Consider the following 23,398-nt stretch of genomic DNA (forward strand, 5'->3'; position numbering starts at 1 on the left):
AGGTGGGGGCGGGGAAAAGGGGGGTGGTGAAGGCCGGAGTGTGGAAAGTGTGGCGGCCCCGCCCCGTCTCCTGGAACTGCTGCGGCCGCGACCGCCGCCGCCGCCGCTGCAGGAGACCGGCGCGAGGACACAGGCGGAAAGGTGAAAAGCTGGTGGACGGGGACGAAAGCGAGCGGGATGGGGGAAGCAGGAAGATGGAAAGGAGGAGGGAGGCGAACACGGGACCCGCCTGGACTCAGGCCCTTACGGAGCTGGGCCGAGCCGGCCCGAACCGGGCCGGGGTGCCTGCAGCACCGAGGGCGCCCGTGCTGCCGCGACGTCGGCGCTACGGCTGGGGTGCCTGCTGAGGGTGCCGGGGGGGTCCCGTTGTCCCCCCCCCCATCCTTCGCTGAGGGCGTGCGGCCTGGACTGACCCCCCGCCGTGGGAATCCGGGTGGGGGGTGGCGGCGTGCGGGGCGGCGCGGCCCGGGAAGGTCGTGGGCTTCTACGGCTGGGGGTGGGGATGGGGCCGGGAGCGGGGCTTTCCGTCCCACGAGGGGCGGCGGCGCCCCCCTCCCTCCCTCCCTCCCTCCCTCCCTCCCTCCCAGCGAGCTCCTCCGCGGCTCCCATCCTCAGCTCTCCCCTCCCAGGGCTGGAAAAGTTTGTTGGAAAGTACTCACTAGCCGTGAATGGGTTTTGCAGAAATGCAAAAAGAATGGACCCGGGAAGCTTTGCCCGTAACCTGACAAAAAATGAGACATTGGCTCGCATGCCCATGGGGAGGGAAAAAACCAGATTCAAACTTTTTGCACAGTTCCCTTGATCAGGGGGGGAAACCAACTATCATCTCCCCAGGCCACCATGGCGGACGAAATTGATTTCACTACTGGGGACGCAGGGGCTTCCAGCACTTACCCTATGCAGTGCTCGGCCCTGCGCAAAAACGGCTTCGTGGTGCTCAAAGGACGACCATGCAAGATAGTTGAGATGTCAACTTCCAAAACTGGAAAACACGGCCATGCCAAGGTGAGTGTCTTTCCAAGTCATTGCTTGGCTCTAGCGTTCAGGTTTTTGATCCTTTGTAAGATTTCTGGACATAAAATTTTGTAATAAAGTGGGCACTGGTGGCCCATGCCTGTAATACTAGCTACAATCTTAGCTCTAATTAACCGTCAAAGAGCCAGAAGTAGTGAGATTCAAGTGGTGGAGCGCTGGCATTGAGCAAAAAAGCCAAGGAACAGCCCCCAAGTCCTGAGTTCAAGCCCCAGTAACTGGCACAAGAAAAAAAAAAACTTGGTTTTTTTTTTTTTGTTTGGTTTTGTTTTTGCCTCCCTCAATTCCTAAGTGATTAGCCTTTGAATGTTTCCTTTCTTGGGCCTTTACGGTTCATTAAATGGGTACTGAGGCTTTCCTGAATCTCAGTGACCTGTTCTGAAGTTTTGAAAAACTTAAAAGTTTTCTTTATATACATGTTTAGTTTACTACATGTTTGTTTACTGCATCTCTTTTTTCCTAAGAAAGTTTTTTCCAAGTAAGTAAAATTAGCTGACCTTGGAAGGAGAAAGGCTCTTATAATGAGTGTTTGGTATTGTGCTCTGGTGTGTGTAATGAGTGATAAGCTTGGCAGAGATTAAACAGGTTTTCCTGTTTTTCCTCAGGTTCACCTTGTTGGCATTGATATTTTTACTGGGAAAAAATATGAAGATATTTGCCCTTCTACTCACAACATGGATGTACCTAATATTAAGAGAAATGATTATCAAGTAAGTACTGATTTTCTTTAGAATGTTGCTTGTTGCTTAAAGGTGCCAATATTTTAACAGTACTAATTTGTCAAAACCTGAGACTAGTTTTGTAGGTTTTCCTGACAAATATTTAGATACCACCAATCTTACAAATTGAAGAAATCGTGATAGGTTAACTAGCATTCTTAGGGGGGTTTTTTAAAGTTTTTTGTTGTTGTTGTTATTTTGTGGTGTTTAAACTCAAGTGCTCGTTTGCCAGGCAGGCACTGGTTAATTTTTAATTAAGGTCTCATTCCTATTCCACCACAGTCCAATATGCCTATTTTAGACTTCTAAGATAGGCCTGCACCACCAAGCCCAGCCTCTCCTGTAGAGTTGGACTTTTTTTAAGCTGAACATTGTTTTAGTTTTGCTCAGAACAAGTTGCACATTGTAACCAAGTCCTTCCTGCTGTCAAATATTTCAAATTTAGATAACTTCCTCCTTGATTTTTTTTGTTTTTTCTGTACATATTTGGGTTTCAACTGAGGACCCAGTGCTTTTCATTTAGCTTGTTTACTCACAGCTGATTCTGTACCACTTGAGCCATGTCTCTTTTTACTGATTAATTGAAGATGGAGTTTGAAGGACTTTTTTTTGCTCAGACTGACTTCAAACATGGAATCTCCAAATTTCAGTTACCTGATTAGCTGGATTGCAGGCATGAGCCATTGGTGCCCAACTGTTGATGGTTATTTCTTTTTGCTGATCAGACGTAAGACTCTAGAGCTTGCACTCAGGGCTTGGGCACTATCCATGAGCTTATTTTTCTCAAAGCTGGTGCTTTGCCACTTGATCCACAACTCCATTTCCAGCTTTTTGCTGGTTAGTAGATAAGAGTCTCATGGACTTTCTTGGCAGGGCTGGATTTGAACTGTGATCCTCAGCTCTCAGCCTCAGGAGTAGCTAGGATTACAGGCATAAGCCCAACTCAGACTTTAGACTTTTAAGAAAGTATTTGAATTTGTCTTCTTGCCAATCAAGTTTATGTATAAATGAATGTGAATCAGAATTTGATACTCTTAAATAGAGAAATAAAATTGCAAACTCTAGATTTAAAGAATACAAGTACATGGGGCTGGGAAGGTGGCTCAGTGGTGGAGTGCTTGCCTTGCATTCCTGAGGCCCTGGGTTCGATTCCTCAGCACCACATAATCAAAAAGAAAAAAGCCAGAAGTGGCACTGTGGCTCAGGTGGTAGAGCGCTAGCCTTGAGCTGAAGAGCTGAGGGACAGAGCCCAGGCCCAGAGTTCAGGCCTCACTACCGGACCAAAAAAAAAAAAAAAAAAGAATACAAGTACATAGTCAATGTGAAGAAAACATTAACAAAATCATCTGTTTCTATTTCCTGGAGTTCATTTTGGTAAGTATTATATGATCAGAAGCACATAGGCATTGCACCTTTGTGTTCCTCCCCAAAGAGTATATATACTCCTTTGGTCTCATTGTGTTACATTTGTTTTTATTCATATTTAAACTAATTTCTCAGTATACATTTTATTACATAAATTTTGAAGGAATATTGTTATCAACCACATTTACCCAATGATTTCCTATGCATATGCAGATATTTTTATGTAGTTTTAATCTAGGAGTGGGTTTTTTTTATTTTTTTATCTCTAGTTGTACAAAGGAGTATCATTTAATAAAGCAGATTATGAATACAATACCAGTATTATCCCGTTCAGCATCCCACTTTAACCCACCTCTTCCCTTTTCTTAACTTTGTGGTATATACAATCAATTCTTTGGGAATTTTTTTGTTTTTGCCAGTCCTGGCGCTTGAACTCAGGGCCTCAGCACTGTCACTGAGCTTCTTTTTGCTCAAGGCCAGCACTCTACCACTTGAGCCACAGCACCACTTCTGGCTTTTTCTGTTTTTGTGGTACTGAGGAATCAAACCTAGGGCTTCATGCATGCTAGGTAAGCACTCTACCACCAAGCCCTAAATGAACTCTTGACTGCATTTTTCCCGCATGTCCGTCATCTACCTCTCTCTTTTTGCTGCCCCCCCCCAGCTTTGCACATACCTCTTTCCTGGTCTAGCAAATCATATGTTTTCTAGATGGCTTTGGAGTCTTTGTAGAAATTCATATTGTCTTAATAAAGAGTTTGGATCTAGCAACTTTTGAGCTAGATGATTTAATTTTAGTGCTGGTCTTAGAGCTTGAACTGAGGGTCTAGATGCTGTCCTTGAGCTTTTATGCTCAAGGCTACCGCTGTACGTAACTTGAACCACAACTGCACCTCCAGCTGATTAATTGGAGATAAGAGTCCTGGACTTTTCCTCCCTGGACTGGCTTTGAACTGTAGTCCTCAGATCTCAACCTCTTGAGTAGCTAAGATTACAGCTAATCACGAGCCTTGCACACCTTGCTGCTAGATGACCTTTGATAAGTTTAACAACTTCTTTGAGCCTTTGTCTTCCAATCTACAAAACAGGATTCCTGACAGGATTAAATGGGAAAGTGTACCCAATAAGTAGATGGATACCAAACAGTTCTATGCTGCTTCCAATTTTCCTATGTAAAAATGCCACTTAATTATCTCATTGTTGGATTATTGATTCAGATATGGTACAGGTGTTCTGTAAACATTTGTTAAATGAAAATGTTTATTCCATGTAATATTGTGGTTAGGCTAGTGCATCAGAGTAAGATCAAGCATAGAATTCTTTTGCCAAAAATTTCTCACCCTGAAATGTGAATATTCTGAACATTCTGTTCATTGTGTTCAATCATACTTATTCAGCACAGAATGCTTTTATCTGTTGTGTTTCAGAACAATGTTATCAGTGGATGATACCACTACCATATTATGATCAAATGAGCCAGTCATTGTTTAGACTCAAATTTTAATATGAAACTTTAGTTTGGATGTTAATTTGCTATCTAGTAAGGGTGGAGATGTGGCCCAAGTGTTAGAGCCCCAGAATAGAGTAAAAATTCTAAGGGAGAACACTCCAGCCCTGACCTGAGGTTAACTCAACACATACAAAAAGAAAAAAAAAAACACTTGTTCATTTTCAAAATGTTTTGTGTTATATTTATTATGCTATGGTCTTGCAAAGGGCCTTGATTAAATTCCTATCTTTGTTATTTGGCTGTGCTTAGTCCATTGAATTTTCTGAATTCAGTATTTAGGGTGTCAGTTTGGCAGTTAGCTGAAGGTAAAGTATGTTCATCTATTCATTGTAATAAAGTAAGTTATTGTTTATGAAAATAAATACTGATGTTTACAGTTTTAATGTCATGTATTTTGAAAATAAGTTCAAAAGGAAATAAAAATTGTCTTGTGATTCTTCCACCCCAAAATTGTCTTGGATTAGAATTGCTGATTTCTATTACAATTCTTGTAGTTGTTGTTTGGGGCTCACAGATAATGTAAGATACAAATATAGGCTGGGTACCTGTGGCTCACACCTATAATCCTAGCTACTCACAGTTATCCACCAAAAAGCTAGAAGTACAGTTGTGGCTCAAGTGATAATCTTGAGCAATCATGGACAGCACTCAGGCCCTGATTTCAAGCCCAGGCACAGTGACCTTCCCCCCTCCCCCAAAATATAGACACTTCCAGAAATTCCTGTTGTTAAATATAGAAGTGCTTGTTTAGGTTCGAGAACTCTGTTGAATCACATTCTCTTAAGTGTATATCACCATCACAAATTGGATGCTTTTTCTTTCTTTTCTTTTCGTGCCTGTCCTGGGACTTAAACTCAAAGCTTCATCACTGTTCCTGAGCTAGTATGCTCAACACTAGTGCTCTACGTACCATGTGAGCCACACCTCCACTTCTGGCTTTTTGGTGGTTAATGGGAGATGAGTCTCATGGACTTTTCTTGCCCCAGCTGGCTTTGAACAAAGATCTTAACCTCCTGAGTACCTAGGAGTGCAAGCATGAACCACCAGCACCAACTTAAATGCCTTTCCTATATTCACTAGAGTTTTATCTCTGATTTGATGGCCATTTTCTAGAAGGAAAACTACTTAGAACATGATTGATAAAGTATATATTGAAGACATTTAGATAAATCAGTGAATTGACAAAATGGTGTCTATTAGATCCAAGTAAAGCCAGGCATTGGTTGCTCATGCCTATGTAATCCTGCTTCTCAGGAGGCTGAGATCTGAGGATCACGGTTTAGTTCCCACCCAGGCAGGAAATGCCATGAGATTCTTATCTCCAGTTAACCACCAGAAAACTGGAAGTGGCACTGTGGCCTAAAGTGGTAAAGCACCAATTAGCCTTGAACAAAAGAGCTCAGAGACAGCATCCAGGGCCTGAGTTCAAGCCCAACAACTGACAGAAAAGTAAATAAATGCTAATAAATTCTTCAAATAAGTGATATTTCTTCAGAAGATTAGATGTACGAGTTAAACTTGATTATTACAACTTAATAATGACAAAATAACACTATGAATTTTCCTGAGCTTAGTCTTCTTATACTTTCAGTTTTTTTCTGTGAAACCCTTCCATGAGGCAGTCTTTCTTTGGGAATAGAAAATCTCAAAAGCAGCAGCTAAGCCTAGTATTATGGTTACAAGAAGAAATTTTGCCAAGAGGTTTAGAAGGATAATAGTGAAAAAGAGCCACTACCCATCTGTTTCTTAACCTGTATATGCTACCTATATGAAAAATAGAAGTGTATTGGTGTGTGTGTGTGTGTGTGTGCGTGCGCGTGCGTGTGCTAGTCCTGGGACTTGAACTCAGAGCCTGGGTATTGTCCCCTGAGCTTCTTTTGCTCAAAGCTAGTTCTCTACCACTTGAGCCACAGGGCAGCTTTTGGCTTTTTCTGAATAGTTTATTGCTGATATGAGTCTCACAGACTTGCTGGGCACCAGTGGCTCACACTTGTAATCCCACCTACTCAGGAGGCTGAGATCTGAGGGTCACAGTTCAAAGCCAGCCTGAGCAGGAAAATCCATGAGATTTTTATCTCCAATAAACCACCAGAAAACCAGAAGTGTGCTGTGGCTCAAGTAGTAGAGCTGAGGGACAGAGCCCAGGCCCAGAGTTCAAGCCCCATGACTAACAAAAAAGAATCTCACAGACTTTTCTGTCTGGCTGGCTTCAAACTGTGATCTCAGCCTCCTGAGTAATTAGGATTAAAGGCAAGAGCCAAGTTGTTATATTTTAACCTGTAAAACAGTACTTATACCCATATAATATCACCCAGATGGTGCTATGCATGAGTCTTCAATAAGCCAAACCAGTTAAGCTATTTGAGATGATGAGGTACATAAACCAGTGAATTAGCTGAACCTTGTCCCATTTCTGATTTCTTAAATGTTGCCTATAAATCAGTGTTTTTTTTTTTACCAAAAAAAACTATAATCTCCTATTGGTTTGGAGAGGTGGTCAGGTGATAGAATGTGAGCCAGTTAGCAGAAGTTTGAGCCCCAGTCTCAGGCACAAAAAGAATCCTCCTGTAAATTCAAGTGGGATGTTAGTAGGAGCCTCACAGACAGGAAAGGCATATCCCTATGTGGTTAAGTCTGTTGCCGTAAGTACAAATCACTGCCTCTTCAGTGATTTCAGAGGCCCTGTTTCTCTCCTGTGGCTTCTCTGTGGCTGTGGTCAATGAACCTTAGTGAGAGCAAGTCATTGAGCCAGAGGAACAAGGACAGCAGCAAGCCAAAATGTCATTCACTAAAGGAATCATCTTTGCTGCCTAATTGCTAAGAGCCTCATTTCTTTTTATTATTATTTAAGGTGATATACAGAGGTGATATCAAGTTTCACAAGTAAGGTAATAAGTACGTTTCTTTTGGGACAATGGTACCCATTTAGAGCCTCGTTTCTGATTGCCTTTTGGCAAGCATTCATATGGATCCTTTCTCGGATGTCTGGGCACTTCCCTATCAGCAATTTTCCTATCTTTTCCTTCCTATCTTGTACTTGACCTTGCAGCCCAACTCAGCTCCTTGTCCATAATCAGTATAAGTCCAGATCTCTGAATCTGTTCTTTCTGAACAAGTACTTGAGATTCTCCTCACCCCACCCCTATCATTTATCCAGGCCATCCCCAAATGGTTCAGTTTATTCATAAACATCTAGGAACCATCTGGCTTTTCCATCACTGTTAGCTGGTCATAGGGAATTCTCCCTAATGCCATGGTATGAATTGAAAGGGGAAGACGTGTCAGTTGAGGGGAAGAGGCATTCTGAACCTGAGAAACTTACACAGCCTGTTTGTACCTTTAGGACCTGCTCACATTGATTCCCCATATATTCTGCTTCCATTGATGATGAAGTGTTGCTGTTCATACACAACTTAATGGCTTGGTGGGAAAGATAATCCTAGTTGTGATGTCTATTTGCTTAAGTAGTACAAAAATAAGATTCAAGAATTCATTTTCTACTAGGATCAACAACTTTAAAGGTAGTGCTGGGGGTGGGGGTATGTGGCATAAGTTGAAAGAAATACATTTTAAAAGTCTGTTATTAAAATAGATTGAGAAACCAAACTCAGAAATTAGGAGTAAGAAACCATCTATAGTAATGATACTATCTTCTCCAACCTTTGTTGTATACTATAATATAAGTGAACACACACAAAATGTTTTCCTATACTTTTCCTCTTCCCATATTTGTTTTTCTAGCTACATTATGGACAAAGTCTGTACTCATAACTTCCCATATACCTTTCCTTCTAATTCAGCCTTTGCTTTAATTTTTCCCCCTAGTCCTGGGGCTTGAACTCAAGGCCTGGGCGCTGTCTCTCAGCTTTTTTTTTTTTTTTTTCTCAGTGCTATCTCTGCCACTTGGAGCCACAACTCACTTCTGGTTTTCTGGTGGTTAATTAGAAATAAGAATCTCATAGACTTTTCTGCTTGGGCTGGCTTTGAACTGCAACCCTCAGATCTCAGCCTCCTGAGTAGCTAGGATTAGAGGTATGAGCCACCAGTATCTGGCTTAGCCCTGTTTTAATCTTAAAACTACTTTATAGGTGATACCATCACGTGAATAAATCATATTGTTTCTCTTTTTGTAATGTTAATCAGATATGTATATTGATCATCGCCTTAACTATTCAATAAGAAAGACAAAGTGATAATCTGTTATTGTTTCATTTTAGTTTAGAATACTGTTTGTTTTATTAATACATTTTATTTAGAATACTTGAGGAATACACTTTTTTTTTACCATGAGAAATACTATATACAAGGAAAGCCCATATAGATACCTATTCTCACCCTCTTACCAGTTTTCAAAATGAATTGGTGTCTAGCATTCAAAGGATAGTACCAGTGAAATATTTTTCCACTATGAACTTGAGCATTTGAACATACTTGTGTTTCAGTAACTTATTGTTATGACGTGTTAGTCTACAGGTGGCCAGTGGGAGCTTATTCAGGCAATTCCTGAGTCCCTTTGATCTGGGTCTAGATAATGGTCTTTGATAACTTCTTGTACTCTAGTTTAACAGCATGTTCCAATCAGTCTTAACACTCACAAACTGTGGAGGACATGGAATTACTTCTTTTCCCAAGATTCTTGTTTGTTTATATAGTACTGAGGAATTGAACCCAGGGCTTCATGCATGCTAGGCAAGCACTGTAGCACTAAGCCACATTCCCAGCCCTCAACAGTTTTTTAGTAGAAAATGAAAATATCTTAGCAAAATACCTTACTGGTCAGGAAGTGCTGGGTAAAACTGCATGCTTACTGCTTCTATTACAAATCTGTCTTCTCACTTCTTAATATTAACAAAAGATTATACTCTACTGAAAAAAATCGTTCAAAAGCATCTAAAAGTTTTCATAATAGCAGGTTTGGTTAAAAGTGAAGGATCAGAAGGAAGTTTTTAAAACTGGCTGATAAAAATTTCTTCAGTATTTCCCATCTCCCAACAGTGTAGAGTCAGAAATTTGCCATTCATAATCCTTTTGAATTAGAAAGGAGGAAAGGATACTTTTAGAGTAGGAAAAATCTGACAGATACTACCTTAGCCAAATGATCAAAATTAGCATCACCAGTAAGTTACTGTCCTTTTTCTCTCAAGGTGATTGATTGATAGAGGGCAATTTGTGAACGTTCTTTCCAAAACTACATTACCTGATTCATAAGGGAACAAGAAGGCAAACCCAAGCTGAGAAACATTCTATAAAATTTTAAACCTATACTGTTTAAGTCAAAGTCATGAAAGATCTTTCACAAAACTAACATGAGGCTGGGAATTTGGCTTAGTAGTACAGTGCTTGTCTAGCATGCATGAAGCCCTGGGGGTTCAATTCCTCAGTACCACATAAACAGAAATAGCCAGAAGTGGCAGTGGCTCAAGTGGTAGAGTGCTAGCCTTGAGCAAATGAAGCTTAGGGACAGTACCCAAGCCCTGAGTTCAAGTCCCAGGACTGGCAAAACAAAACTGAGATAACAGGTAACTAAATACAAGGTGTGGTCCTGGGATTGGGGGGGGAATGAGCCTGCATCAAATACAATATCCAGATAACTGGCAAATTTGAAAATAGTCTATCTGTTAGATACTAGATTACCAATATTAAATTTCCTCATTTTAAAAAATAAAACTATTGGGATGGGAAGGTGACTCAGTGGTAGAGCACTTGCCTTGCATGCTTGAGGGCCCTGGGTTTGATTCCTCAGCACCACATAAGCAAAAAAGAAAAAAGCCAGAAGTGGCGCTGTGACTCAAGTGGTAGAGCGCTAGCCTTGAGCTGAAGAGCTGAGGGACAGCGCCCAGGCTGAGTTCAGGCCCTACAACCGGACCCAAAAAACAAAAATAATAAAAATAAAAATAAAACTATTGCCAGGCGCTGATTGCTCATGTGTATAATCCTAGCTACTCAGGAGGCTGAGATCTGAGGATCCAGATTCAAAACCAGAGCATGTCTGAATGTCTGGAAGATTCTAACCTCCAATTAACCACCAAAAAGCTGGAAGTGGAGTTGTAGCTTAAGAGTAGTAGAGTGCCAACCTTGAGAAAGAGATTAGAGACAGTGCCCAGGCCCTGAGTTTAAGATCCAGGACCAGCACACACAAAAAAAATTTAATATAAAATGCTACCATTTATAAATATCAAATTACAGTATTATTTTTTGGCACCTAGTGACAGACCAAAAAAAAGTTAACCAAAAAATGTGATACCTGTACACATGAAATTTTGCACAGCTATTAGAAAGAATGTATAATTTGCAGAGAAATGGATGGACCGAGAACAAATCATGTGAAGTGAGGTAACCCAAGCACAGAGACACACAACGCATGTTTTCTCTCATGTGGAAGATAGATCTAAAACACTGGGACATAATAAATTCTGCAGTCTCTAGGCATCACACACAGTGAGACCAAAGGAGGATACTTGTAGAGGAAAGGAACAGAAAGGCACAATGCCTGTGTGCATCTGATCATACAAAATAATATTCATTGAAATGAACTCCAGGCAATTGAGGTTTTTCTTTTTTGCTGTTTTTTTGTTCTTTTTCTTCATTTATGTGTCTTTGAGAACATAAGGGGTAGGCACAGAAATGAAGGGACCAAAGGGTAAACAAATGGTCACTGGACACTGTGTGGAAAATGAACTAACTACTTGTGGGTAGGGGGTGGGAGGGAAAAACTGGGAGTAAGGGAAGGGTGATATTGTCCAAAAAGAATGTACTCTTTTCATGCCTGTAATCCTAGCTACTCCAAAGGCTGAGATCTGAGGATCACAGTTCAAAGCCAGCTGGGGCAGGAAAGTCCGTGAGACTCTTATCTCCACTTAACCACCAGAAAGCCAGAAGTAGCACTGTGGCTCAAATTGGTAGAATACTAGCCTTGAGCGAAAAAGTTCAGGAACAATGCACATACTCTGAGTTCAAGCCCAACGACCGACAGGAAAAAAAGAGTGCTTGTTGCCAGGCACCAGTGATCATTCCTATTTGTCTATCCTCTCTCTTGCTTGCCTCCACCCCACTTCAGTCAAGATCTATCAGCTTCCTGTATTCAGGAAGCTAGCTACTCAGAAGGTTGAGATCTAAGGATCATAATTTAAGGCCAGCCCAGGTAGGAGGGACTGTGAGACACTTATCTCCAATCAACCACCAGAAACATCAGGAGTAGAGCTGTGGCTCATGTGGTAGAGTGCTGGCATGGGCAAAAAAGCAGCTCAGGAACAGTACCCAGGCCAAGTGGACCACAAATGTGTGAGTGTGTGTGTATGTATATTTTTATTTATGTGTACGTATGTGGTTAAGGTAGATATTTTCTGATTTGGTTAGATTTCCAAGATCTCTTACTAACTGCAAACAGCTTGCTTCAAATACTTACAGTATCCTTTTTTTGTCTTTAAAAGCACATTGTGCACATTTGTATTGGGCAAAACACCATACAAAAGCCAATGAAGCTTAATCATCCTGGGAGGAGTGAACTTATACTATTCTGTATTTATTTTATACTCTTAGCACTTTCAAATTGCAGGTAAATGTTAACGTGTTTCTATATAAATGAATTTGGATTAAAATCTATCTAAACATAGAAGAATGGCTATGATCTTATTAGTAAAGATGGTGTCCTCTTTTCTCCTAGCTGATATGCATTCAGGATGGTTACCTCTCCCTACTGACAGAAACTGGAGAAGTTCGTGAGGATCTTAAATTGCCAGAAGGTGAACTTGGCAAAGAAATAGAAGGAAAGTACAATGCAGGTGAAGATGTACAGGTAAGACCTATGGGAAAATTGTGTCTTAAAAGGAAAAAATAAGTTTGCTCCTATGTTGAACCCAAAATATACACATATATGAAAAAACATACAAGGCCATATCCATATGTATATAAATCACATATACACACACACACACACACACAACTGACTAAAGTATGTATGCTGTACAGGAATAGATTCCATGGTAAAACCCCTTTGAGCATAGTAGGAAGTTCAAAATGAATACAGGAAGCTGATAGATCTTGACTGAGGTGGGGTGGAGGCAAGCAAGAGAGAGGATAGACAAATAGGAAGAGTGGGGGAATAATAACGTACATATGGGAAAGTGGAATTAGGAAACGGGAAAGGATGAATGGCAGCGGAGAATGATGGAAGGATGATTGTGATCAAGATGCATTATACGCATAAATGGTCATGTCACATCTGAGGGAAGCTAGGAGGGCACAGAATCAGGGAAATGGGTTAAAAAAAAAATAGAACAGAGGGGCCCAACAGCTGCATTAGACATTGATGAATGTGAACTGAGCAACTCAAGGGCAGCGATGGAAGGGAAGGAATGAGAGAAAGGGAACAGCTTACAGGTTAAAATGTGTTTGTGACTTTAGCTAAGTATCACTGTCCCACAATACTGTGAAATTTGTGAAAAATTATGTAATCAATTTCAATAAAGAAAAAAAATGGTCTTGTCACACTGAAATCTCCTTGTACAACTATTTGAAGATAATGTTTTAAAAGGGGGAGGGGGAGACCGTGAGCTTAAACTAGGATAAAACACTAATGTAATCAACTGCAATGTATGAAATGTACCCTAAAAAGATAAGAGAAATATTGAAAATAAGGCCTTTCCCTTCACACCCTTAAAGACCCATTACCAAAAAAAGGTATCGAAATTTGGTCTTGCTGCATTGACAATGTCAGCTTTATGTTTGTTGTGAAAGTTTGTATATGAACTGTTCTTTCTTTCCTGTGTATGCCTATACACATTTGAACTCAAGGCTCACCATTGATACACTTCCACTTGAGCTTTGTCTGCAGTCTGGCATTTTGCTGGTGAATTAGAGATGGAGTCTCACAAACTTTTTCTACGTAGGCTGGCTTCTAACCTCCGTCCTTTAGGTCTCAGTCTCCTGAATAGATAGGAATACAGGCATGAGCCACTGGCACCCAGCTTTGCAAATGATCTGTTCTTCAAGACTAGAAAGGATACTACAAAGGACTCCTAAGTAGTAGAGAATACTCTTTGTTGCATCTTCTAGTTCTTCTCCCTTTCCTTGGAAATTCTCCTTCAGAAAAGTATAGTTTGTTTTTGATAACGTCTCTCAAAACTCAATATAAATCCAGGCACAAGTGGCTCAGGCCTATAACCCTTGCTGCTCAGGAGGCTGATATCTAACAATCACAAAGCCAGCCAGGTCAAGAAAGTCCATGAAGCCGACGCTAGTGGCTCACGCCTGTAATACCTAGCTACTCAGGAGGCTGAGATCTGAGGATCGCAGTTCAAAGCCAGCCCGGGCAGGAAAGTCCATGAGACTCTTATCTCCAATAAACCGTTCAGAAAACAGGAAGTAGCACTATGGCTCGAGTGGTAGAGCACTTGCCTTGGGCTGAAGAGCTGAGGAGCAGCACCCAAGCCCAGAGTTCAAGCCTCATGCCAACCCAAAAAAAAAAAAAAAAAAAAAAACCAAACAAGTCTATGAGACTCTTTTTGTCTAACCACCAAAAAGCTGGAATTGGATCTGTATAGCATCTGTTTTGAGGAGGGAAAGCTACATGCAAACCTCAGTACCAGCACATGAAAAAACTCAGTGTATGCAGAACATCTCCAAATACACAGTTATGGTGAACAAAATAGAACGTGTATATGTGTTGCCTTCCAAATAACGTTTTGCCTGTATTTTTTTTTCCTTCTAGGTGTCTGTCATGTGTGCAATGAGTGAAGAATATGCTGTCGCCATAAAGCCCTGCAAATAAATGGGAACATCAGGCATGAGCGATTCTTAGGTCTGGACATGTTGTACAGATCTAAAGTTTGCGTCTACATAATTGTCACCAAAGCTATGGCCCTCATAAGCAAGCAACCTCATTCTTTTTATTGTTTTGAGATTGTGCTTGGTTAGTTTGGCAGGCATTTTTTTTAAATAGGAATCTTTTCTATGTCATTCCTGTGGTTTTCAGTGTGAGAGTAAGAAACAGACAAGACCGTTGTAGCAGATATGATTTTGTCTGAACAAACTACTCCTGAATTTTAGCTAAATGGTTAATAAACCAGGGTTTCAATTCAAACTATGTAGCATTAGTGGTACTGAAGTACCACATTGAGGTTGAAATGCTCTATATTCATTTCAGACTTGATATCCTAGAGTATATAGACTGTGGGTTGGAATTGTCACCATTTGAACAAATACAAATACTTAAAAGTCATGTTATCAAAAAGAGTTACCTTGGTGGCCACATGTAGCCACGTGAATACCTCAGTCATGCCATTTCTTCGCCAGACTGTTGGCAGACTTAATGCAACCTTATTTGATTTTGGTTCCTGCTTGGGACAATTGAGTTGCAGGGGTGAATATGAGTAGGCCCGATTACAAAGAGACAAAGGCAACAGTGGAGAAGGTTATTAAACTGTTTTTGTGAATTTTTTTGCTGGTTCTGGGGCTTGAACTCAGGGGTTGGGCTCTGTCCTTGAGCCTCTCTGTGCTCAAAGCTAGCACTCTACCATTTGAGCCACATCACCACTTCCAGCTTTTTCTGTTTAATGTGGTACTGAGGAATTGAACCCAGAGCTTCATGTATGCTAGGCAAGCACTGTACCACTAAGCCACATTCTTAGCCCTATTTGAGACTCTTGTAAGCAGCATAAGAACTAGAATGTGGAGCCTGTGTTATGTGTTTCCGCACATGTACTTCTTCTTGTCCACCTGTCCTAGGGCTTGATTTTAGGGCCTGGGATGCTTTGCTGGGCTTTTTTTGTTTGGCTTAGGGCTAGCATTCTTCCACTTGAGTCACAGCTCCACTTCTGCCTTTTATTTGGTGGTTAATTGGAGAGTCTCAGGACTTTTCCTGACTGGGCAGGCTGCAAACCACAATCTTCAGATGTCAGCCTCCTGAGTAGCTAGACTTATAAGCATGAGGTACTAGGGCCCCGCCTGGAAGTGGCTTTCTTTTGTTCTTTTAACCTTTGTCCCCCAGCTCAACTCCCTTTCACCCAGCCCCCTTGCCAGCATGGAAAGAAAGGGTTCACCAGCTTTGGATACAATGCAGTACTTTTTATTTTTGTTGATTATTTATTTATTAGCAACCACACTTCCCAACCATTTTTGGGTAGGTTTGTGTGTATGCATGCATGCACATGCACACTTGTGTGCATGCATGTATGCATATATGCATACGCTGGTGCTAGAGTGTGAACTCAAGGACTGAGCTGTCTCTTAGCTTTTTTGCTCAAGGCTAACACTCCACCACTTGAGTTAAAGGTCCATTTATAGCCTTTTGCTGGAAAAGTCCCTAGACTTTCTTGCTAGGCTGGCTTCAAATCTGAATCCTGAGATTTGTGCCTTCTGAGTAGCTGATTATAAGCATGAGCCACAGGTGCTCAGCTAGGTTTTTATGGCATTAAAATGTTTGTTGGAGTAAAACTGAATTCTTGATTTAATTTTGGAATTATAACTTTAAATCAGTTTATTGTTTACGTGTTTCTGAAGTGAAATGAAGATGGGTCATGAAAGAAATACTACTTTATTTGAAAATTATGATTTAATTTATCTTGAGTATATGTGAGGATTTTATTATTGTTGTTCTCTTGTGTCTTAACTCAGTTACTGACAGGAAACAAAACTAGGGAAGAGTTCCATAGTGATTTCTTTCTGGAGTATTTCAGCTGACACCTTGGGCTTCGGCTTTTGGATGGTGTTGGTATCATTTCCTGAATCTTAGACTTGGCTCCAGGGTCTATAAGGAACATTGACTCAATAGTAATCATTATATTGGAATGAAAATCATAAAGAAGTCACCAGTAAAATCACAGTAAAATTTTAATTGGATAAGATTGGCTCTCAGATCTCTTCTCATCATGCCTTGACCACCTACAAGAAAATATATCTACTAGTGTAACTCATCAAATCAGTGACTTGAAATAGACTTAGGAAAACAAGAAGATCCCGAGCGTTTACTTAATTTATACTTTTTAGTCTTGTGTTAGCCTCAACAGACCAATTTTGAGAAGTAGGATACCTTAAGAGAAGTTAAAGGAAGAGTATTCCAAAGCACAGGCAATGCTGAGGGTATCATTGATTATAGTATGACATCTTTGCTTCTGCCCATTTTTAAAGCACAATTAGGAATTAGGCTAATTTCTTTACTGTGTTCTATTTAAGTACTACCTACTGCTCTAGCTTTTTTGTATTCTAATATATATCTTACTTGTACTGGTTGACGTTGTTAACTACAGGAATTCGAGAAAGTTCTTAATCTGTGCTGCTTGCTGGTCCACTCATCTGACCCAAGGTAATCAATCATACATATTAGTGTTCTTATTTAGTAGTGATTCTGGACTAGCATGTCCTGTTCCTCCTAATTTGTCAAATGTTGCATAATCAAAATTTCAATCTCAGTGTTAGAGTGTTCCAAGTTATAATAATGAATCTCCAGCTCCATACTTTGAATGGCAGAAGTTATTTATGCATAAGAATTTCATTTTAAATACTATCTGAAGTGTATGTACTCTAACATATAAGCATAGCTTTTAAAGATACTGTTGATTTTCATCTAAGTCAATAGGTGTTTCTCTAGAACAAAACATTTAATTTAGTAAAGCTTTATAAATTATATTCAAAGGAAACAGGGAATATAACCTTTTTTAACATAGAACAGAAGTGGCTTCATTCTTGATATTAGAGAAATGTTACAAGTTGATTCATAGTATTGTACTTTTTTGTAGCACACGTTAAATATCACAAGTTACTATATGTAGACTATAGATGTCATGTTAATAGATTGTATAATGATGCACTGTTTTGTCTATGGTTCACCAATTTGTAGACAGTATTAATAAGTATAATCCTATTTCTTTTTAGAAATAGAATTTATTTATACTGTGAAGACTGTTATGTTTTATTTGCTACAGTGTTGTATCCCTGCTGACCTAGAACAAATTCTTACTGCTTTGAAATGGCTTATACATCATAAGCATAATTCTGTTTCTTCCCATGTTCCCCTCCAAGGGCTGCCAGTCACTTAAAGAAATTGTGACCAACAAAGCTTTTGACTCTGTTTCCCCTTAATGGTACAAATTTCTGTACCAGTGTTTTACAGTAATTAACCAAGACTCCTGCAGCCAGACCATGATTTCTTTACCAAGAGATGCTGCAGTTAAATGTTCCCATTGTAAAATTTGGGGGCACAACTTTTCGTTACAGCACAATATGTATGTATGTACTTGTACAGCGTTGTGTGTTCTTTTCCAAAGTCCATCCAACTTTTAAAAGTACTGTAGTCTGGTAGTGCCTCAAATGTTGGTCATTTTCTTTTAAACTCACAACTTTTCCAGAGTTTGATTTTGTACTTTGAGATTTCTCAATTAGATTATTTCTAGTTGAGCAGTAATTGGAATGCATTTTTCTCAGGGCTGTGTGTGCTAAGAGCTGAAGTTTTATTATTTTAAAACTAGCTGCCTGCAGGTATATTGCAAGTTTTCCTAACGTTGTAATACTGCAACACAAACTCATTTTTTAAAAGTCCTTAATGTCAGTACATTTAAACCAAGTGGTTAAGAAAAAATGGAAACAGTAGCAGCTATACTGGAATCTTGCCATATTTTTCATTTTAGAATACAGTTGGGTGGTCTTAACCCTATCCTTGATAGCATTCTTTTTTGGCATGGACCCTAAAGATAATTTTGGAGCCAGACATTGATAGAATGGTTCTCAAACGTATTTAGGGACAACAGAAAACACATAACATTCTTTGGGGTACCTAAAAATGTTTACATACTGAATTACATAATATAAACTAGAAAAGAACACACTGAGAAAATAATGGCTCTTGAGCAGTATATTTACATAACTATATTGCATGGAGAATCAGTTTCCATTTTTCCAATGTTATTTAGGCACATTTCATAGTGGTCAAGCCTTTTTTTTTTTTTTTTTTGCTAGCATTCAGATATACCAATGTGTAAGAAAAATTCATGATGGAAAAATCTTGAGAAAATTCAGTCTTTAAGTTTGGGTTTTTTTTTTTTTCTCTGAATAGGGTAAATGGTATCCTCATTTGATTTTAACTGGGAATGTGTTTCTGTAGAAACATGACTTGAAGTCATAGTCTAATTTAATGTTTTTCATTAAATGAGCATCTCAACCCCAACTTAACCAAGTGAGGTCAAGTGCCTGCAAGTGCTGTAAGCATCCAGTAAACCTGTTCTGTTTATGTGAAAGACATAGCAATGCACATCAGGCCTTCATCTACTAGAAACACACTTATTGCCAAATTTTTCTGTTTGCTGTGATTTCCTTTCCTTACAATAATGTATTTTCCAATGAAAAGAGATTCTTATATAAAGTCTCTCAAACTATTCTGGATATTGGTAGAATTTATTTTGCCTTAGTGTACGATTGCATTTTTTTAAAAAAACCTGCTGGGCATCGGTGGCTCAAGCCTGTAATCCTAGCTATTCAGGAGGCTGAGATCTGAGGGTCACGGTTCAAAGCCATCCCGAGCAGGAAAGTCCATGAGACTCTTATCTCCAGTAAAACCACTAGAAAACCGGAAGTGGCGCTGTAGCTCAAGTGGTAGAGTGCTAGCCTTGAGCTGAAGAGCTGAGGGACAGCGTCCAAGCCCAGAGTTGAAGCCCCATGACCGACCAAAAAAAAAAAAAACCTCTCTAAACCATATTCAGTGGTGACTGAATAGCTTATCATTAAGTCATAGTTTTATTCTTTCTTGGGAAAAATTCCTTATTTTGCTTACTATCTACTATTAACACTGTGTGTATTACAAAGGATACTGAAAGTTACAAGTTCCCAACTATATGATGCAAGCTAGTAGTTTCTGTATGATTAGGCAAGAAGGTATGGTGTAACCTACTGGCACTTTCATAGTAATCCCTTTTATTTATCATAGGTATAGGAGAATTCCTGCTTTTACTTGCAGATTCAGATGTTTTCGCTAAAACTTTAAAATTATAAAATATATTGTAGACATACTATATTCTGTGATTCGCATTTCAAAAATAAGTAAAATTCAAATGTTAAGTCTTCAGCTGTACTAAAATCTCCTTTAAAATGTAGATTGATCTTATAATTAAAGCATTTTGTTACACTAAATATATGTCTCTGTTAACTTCATTACCTCTACTAAATAAAAATAGTTCATTTAACAGCTTGCACTATTGTATTTATGCATTCTTTGAAAATGATTTTATATGAGAAAAGTGTGTTATTTAATGTCTTACCACTTTTATTTTTTTGCCAATCCTGGAGCTTGAACTCAGGGACTAGGCACTGTCCCTGAGCTTCTTTTACTCAAGGCTAACACTCTACCACTTGAGCTATAATGCCACATCCTGCTTTTTCTGAGTAGCTTATTGGAGATAAGAGCCTCACAGACTTTCATGCCCAGGCTGTCTTCGAATCCTCAGATCTCAGCTTCCTGAGTAGGATTACAGGCATGAAAGACTGGCACCTGGCTATGTCATCATTTTTAAAACAAAAATATAGCTTTAATTTTTAGGGTTTTATATTGTAGGTCCTTAAAGTAGTGGTTTTATGGCTAAGACAAAAATCTCTAAAGTTTAGTTCCAGGTTAGGGTACTATCACTATAGTCCTATAGGATGGATTTCAATGGAGTATGTGACTGCCCTTCTAAATGTGGCTCAGGACCCTACCTTCCTCGATAATTCCATGGTTCATGTCTTTAGTAATGTCTTCAAAGATTGGGGGTTTCATGCTTTATTGTAGGACTTGCTACAGGCCTACAATACTATTTTGAGACAGGAACTAGGAACCAACGTGGAGCTATTTTTTTTTAATGTGTAAAATAGTCACTTGGTTAGAAAGCAACAGACACAAAAGAATACAACTTTCTCCCCATCTCCATCCCTTTCTTGAGCATTTTCTCCAGAGACATGTACTGCCAGATAGGTTAAAGGTCCTCTCACTGCTGACTTCCCCAGGTCTGAGGTGTTCTTTCCCTTCCGGATGGGATATCAGTGCTTTTACTGTGTCCACTCAAGTGTGGTAATGAAGCCTGTTAGCCAGCCCTTCACCATTTTTCCAGTTCTGTGTTGAACCACATGACCTGTTCACCTCCTGAGCCTTGCTAGGGCTACCCTAACAGTTGTCATCTTGCACTCATGATCTGTCTAAAGACAAAAAGCACTGTTTAAATAAACAATGTAAATGGGCACCAAAATGACTATATGAACTGCAAACAAGTTATAAAAAGTGAAGCAATTAGAAAAAATAGTTTTTAGCCAGGCACCAATGGCTCATACCTGTAACCCTAGCTACTCAGGATGCTGAGATCTTAGAATTGTGGTTCAAAGCCAGCCCTGGCAAGAAAAAGTCCATGAGACTCTTGCTCCAGTTAGCCAACAAAAAAACAAGTGGCACTGTGACTCAAAGTAGTAGAGCACTAGCCTTAAGCAAAAGAGCTCAGGGACAGTGCCCAAGCTTGGAGTTCAAGCCCCTCAACTGACAAGAAAAGATAGTTCTTAAAGATTGATCAGTATTCCAAATTCCTGTAGCGCTGTTTAACAAGAAAAACTTTTCTTGGCTGAAACTACAACTCACTAAACTGTTTAAAAAAAAAAAAGACTTTGTAAAATATACATTGAAAGAAAAGATGAGATGCGTGAACAGCATAAACTGTTTCACTGTAGCTCTTAATGATTACAACTGATTTATTAAACAAATCGTACATATTAATCAGTACTATCTGGTTTGTTTTTTTAGAATTGATACTGGGGTTTGAACTCAGGGCTTTAGCACTGGCAGGTGCTCTATCACACCTCAAGCCTTTTCATTTTTTGGAAACAGGGTCTTTCTATATCAGCATAAATGTTTTTGGTGCCTGCACTGGGGCTTAAACACCAGACTTCAACTCCTGCACTCTACCACCTGACCTACAGCTCCACTTCTGGCTTTTTCCTGGTTAGAGATAACAGATTTGTCTTGGTAGGCAAGCTCAGAATCTCAATCCTCAGATCTCAGCCTCCTGAATAGCCAGGATCGTTGGTATGAACCACTGATGCCAGTCTCCTTTGAGTTCTTAAATACTTCTGTCCTTGTGATTGGAAGTTTCACTAAAGTGAATGTGTACATTTCAGTTACCCAGACTGAGGTTTATTTGGCTTCCTTAATCTTGAGAATTCAGGTATTATCTGTATGTTACCTTTTACCCATTATCTCTATTAGATCCTCTGAAACTGTCCTCTAACCTAATGGGAATACTCATACTCTTGACATCCTTTTATATCTGTCTCTATCTTCCTTTCTCTCTCTCTCCTTCTCCGTCTTCCCCACCTCCCCAGCCTGCGCCCACCCGCCTTCCCCATCTGTCTCTTGTGCTCTCATTTGGGCTGGTCTTAAAGTCACAGACTGAAATAATTTCCCACTTCAGCCTCATGAGTAGCTAGAACTACAGATATGCTCCCCCACTTCCTTTCCTTATTTTATTTTTTTTTTTTTTGCCAGTTCTGGGCCTTGAACTCAGGGCCTGGGCTCTGTCCCTGAGCTGCTTTTGCTCAAGGCCAGAACTCTACCACTTGAGCCACAGCACCACTTCTGGCTTTTTCTGTTCATTCGGTACTGAGGAATTGAACCAAGGGCTTCACGCATGCTAGGCAAAGGCTTTAGCACATTCCCAGACCCTTGTTTTCCTTATTTTTCTATTGTGCATTTTAATTTTCTCTTCAACTGTATCTACTTCCCTGTTTAGCTCATCTTTTCTAATTTCAATTTTAATTCCTAGAACTAGTTTTCTCTTTAAAATATTGTCAAATTTTTACTGTCTCTAGTTCCCTTAGCATGTTATGGAATAAATTGTAAACATAGTATTATTATATCATTATGTTCTGAAGCTTTTATAGGTTTTGGAGTTTCTTGTTTTATGTATTTAGTAATTTTTAGCAAGTCACTTCATATTTCTGGGAGTTTATATCAAGGAATTCTTTGTGTCTCAATTTAAGGTACATTTCTCCAGAGAGCATTTGCTTTTGCTTCTGTCTGCCACTTACAATCCAAGCACACTAACTACATTTTTAGTTAGGTCTTCATGTGCTCTGGGCAGACTAATTCAGACTCTAAATCCACATGAGCATGGCTTGTCATTCTAACCTCTGAAAAATCATTTTACTTTCCCACCAGCTTAACCATACATTAAAAATGTTGCTTACACTTGTAATCCTAGCTACTAAAGAGGCTGAGATCTGAAGATCATGGTTCAAAGCCAACCCAGGCAGAAAAGTCCATGATACTTTTATCTCCTATAAACTACTCAGAAAAAGCCAGAAGTAGTGGCTCTTAGTTTTGTAAATAATCGCTGGGAATAGAAGACATACCTACTTGTCACCTTCTATGGAGCCTCTTCCAAACTGACAACAAAGTCCATTCTACTCATCACCGCTATATACTATAGTTTTAGAGGCTGCTGTCAAAAATAGATTGAAGGCTGGGAAGGTAGCTTAGTGGTAGAGGGCTTGCCTAGCATGCATGAAGCCCCAGATTTGATTCCTTAGTACCACATAAACAGAAAAAGCCAGAAATGATGCTGTGGCTCAAGTGGTAGAGTTCTGGCCTTGAGCAAAAGAAGCTCAGGGACAGAGCCCAGGCCCTGAGTTCAAGCCCCAGGACTGGCAAGAGAGAGAGGCAAACAGTTTTTATTAAGATGGATGTCTTCTAGGTATCAAGCATGTGTAGGCAGACTATACACATCACATGCTACTATTAAAGCTTAGTTTTGTAAATAATCGCTGGGAA

The 23,398-nt window shown here is 39.7% G+C and overlaps 1 protein-coding gene across 1 annotated transcript; it reads left to right on the plus strand.

The window, feature by feature from the left end:
- Positions 1–26: 26 nt before the first annotated feature.
- Eif5a2 (eukaryotic translation initiation factor 5A2) lies at positions 27–19,753 on the plus strand. The gene is made up of 5 exons (XM_069991900.1): positions 27–141; positions 835–1,005; positions 1,638–1,742; positions 12,290–12,421; positions 14,336–19,753. Exons 2-5 carry the CDS (start codon positions 841–843, stop codon positions 14,393–14,395), a joined length of 462 nt encoding a protein of 153 aa, XP_069848001.1. The 5' UTR covers positions 27–141; positions 835–840; the 3' UTR covers positions 14,396–19,753.
- Positions 19,754–23,398: the final 3,645 nt, after the last annotated feature.

Source organism: Dipodomys merriami, unplaced genomic scaffold (assembly GCF_024711535.1).
Source record: "Dipodomys merriami isolate MVZ:Mamm:240054 unplaced genomic scaffold, mDipMer1.0.p SCAF_40, whole genome shotgun sequence".
NCBI lineage: Eukaryota > Metazoa > Chordata > Mammalia > Rodentia > Heteromyidae > Dipodomys > Dipodomys merriami.

Coding starts and splice junctions, on each gene's coding strand:
- Eif5a2 (XM_069991900.1), top strand. CDS start 841: ATGGCGGACGAAATTGATTTCACTACTGGGGACGCAGGGGCTTCCAGC. Junction 1,006..1,637: donor GAAAACACGGCCATGCCAAG/GTGAGTGTCTTT, acceptor GTTTTTCCTCAG/GTTCACCTTGTTGGCATTGA. Junction 1,743..12,289: donor TTAAGAGAAATGATTATCAA/GTAAGTACTGAT, acceptor CTTTTCTCCTAG/CTGATATGCATTCAGGATGG.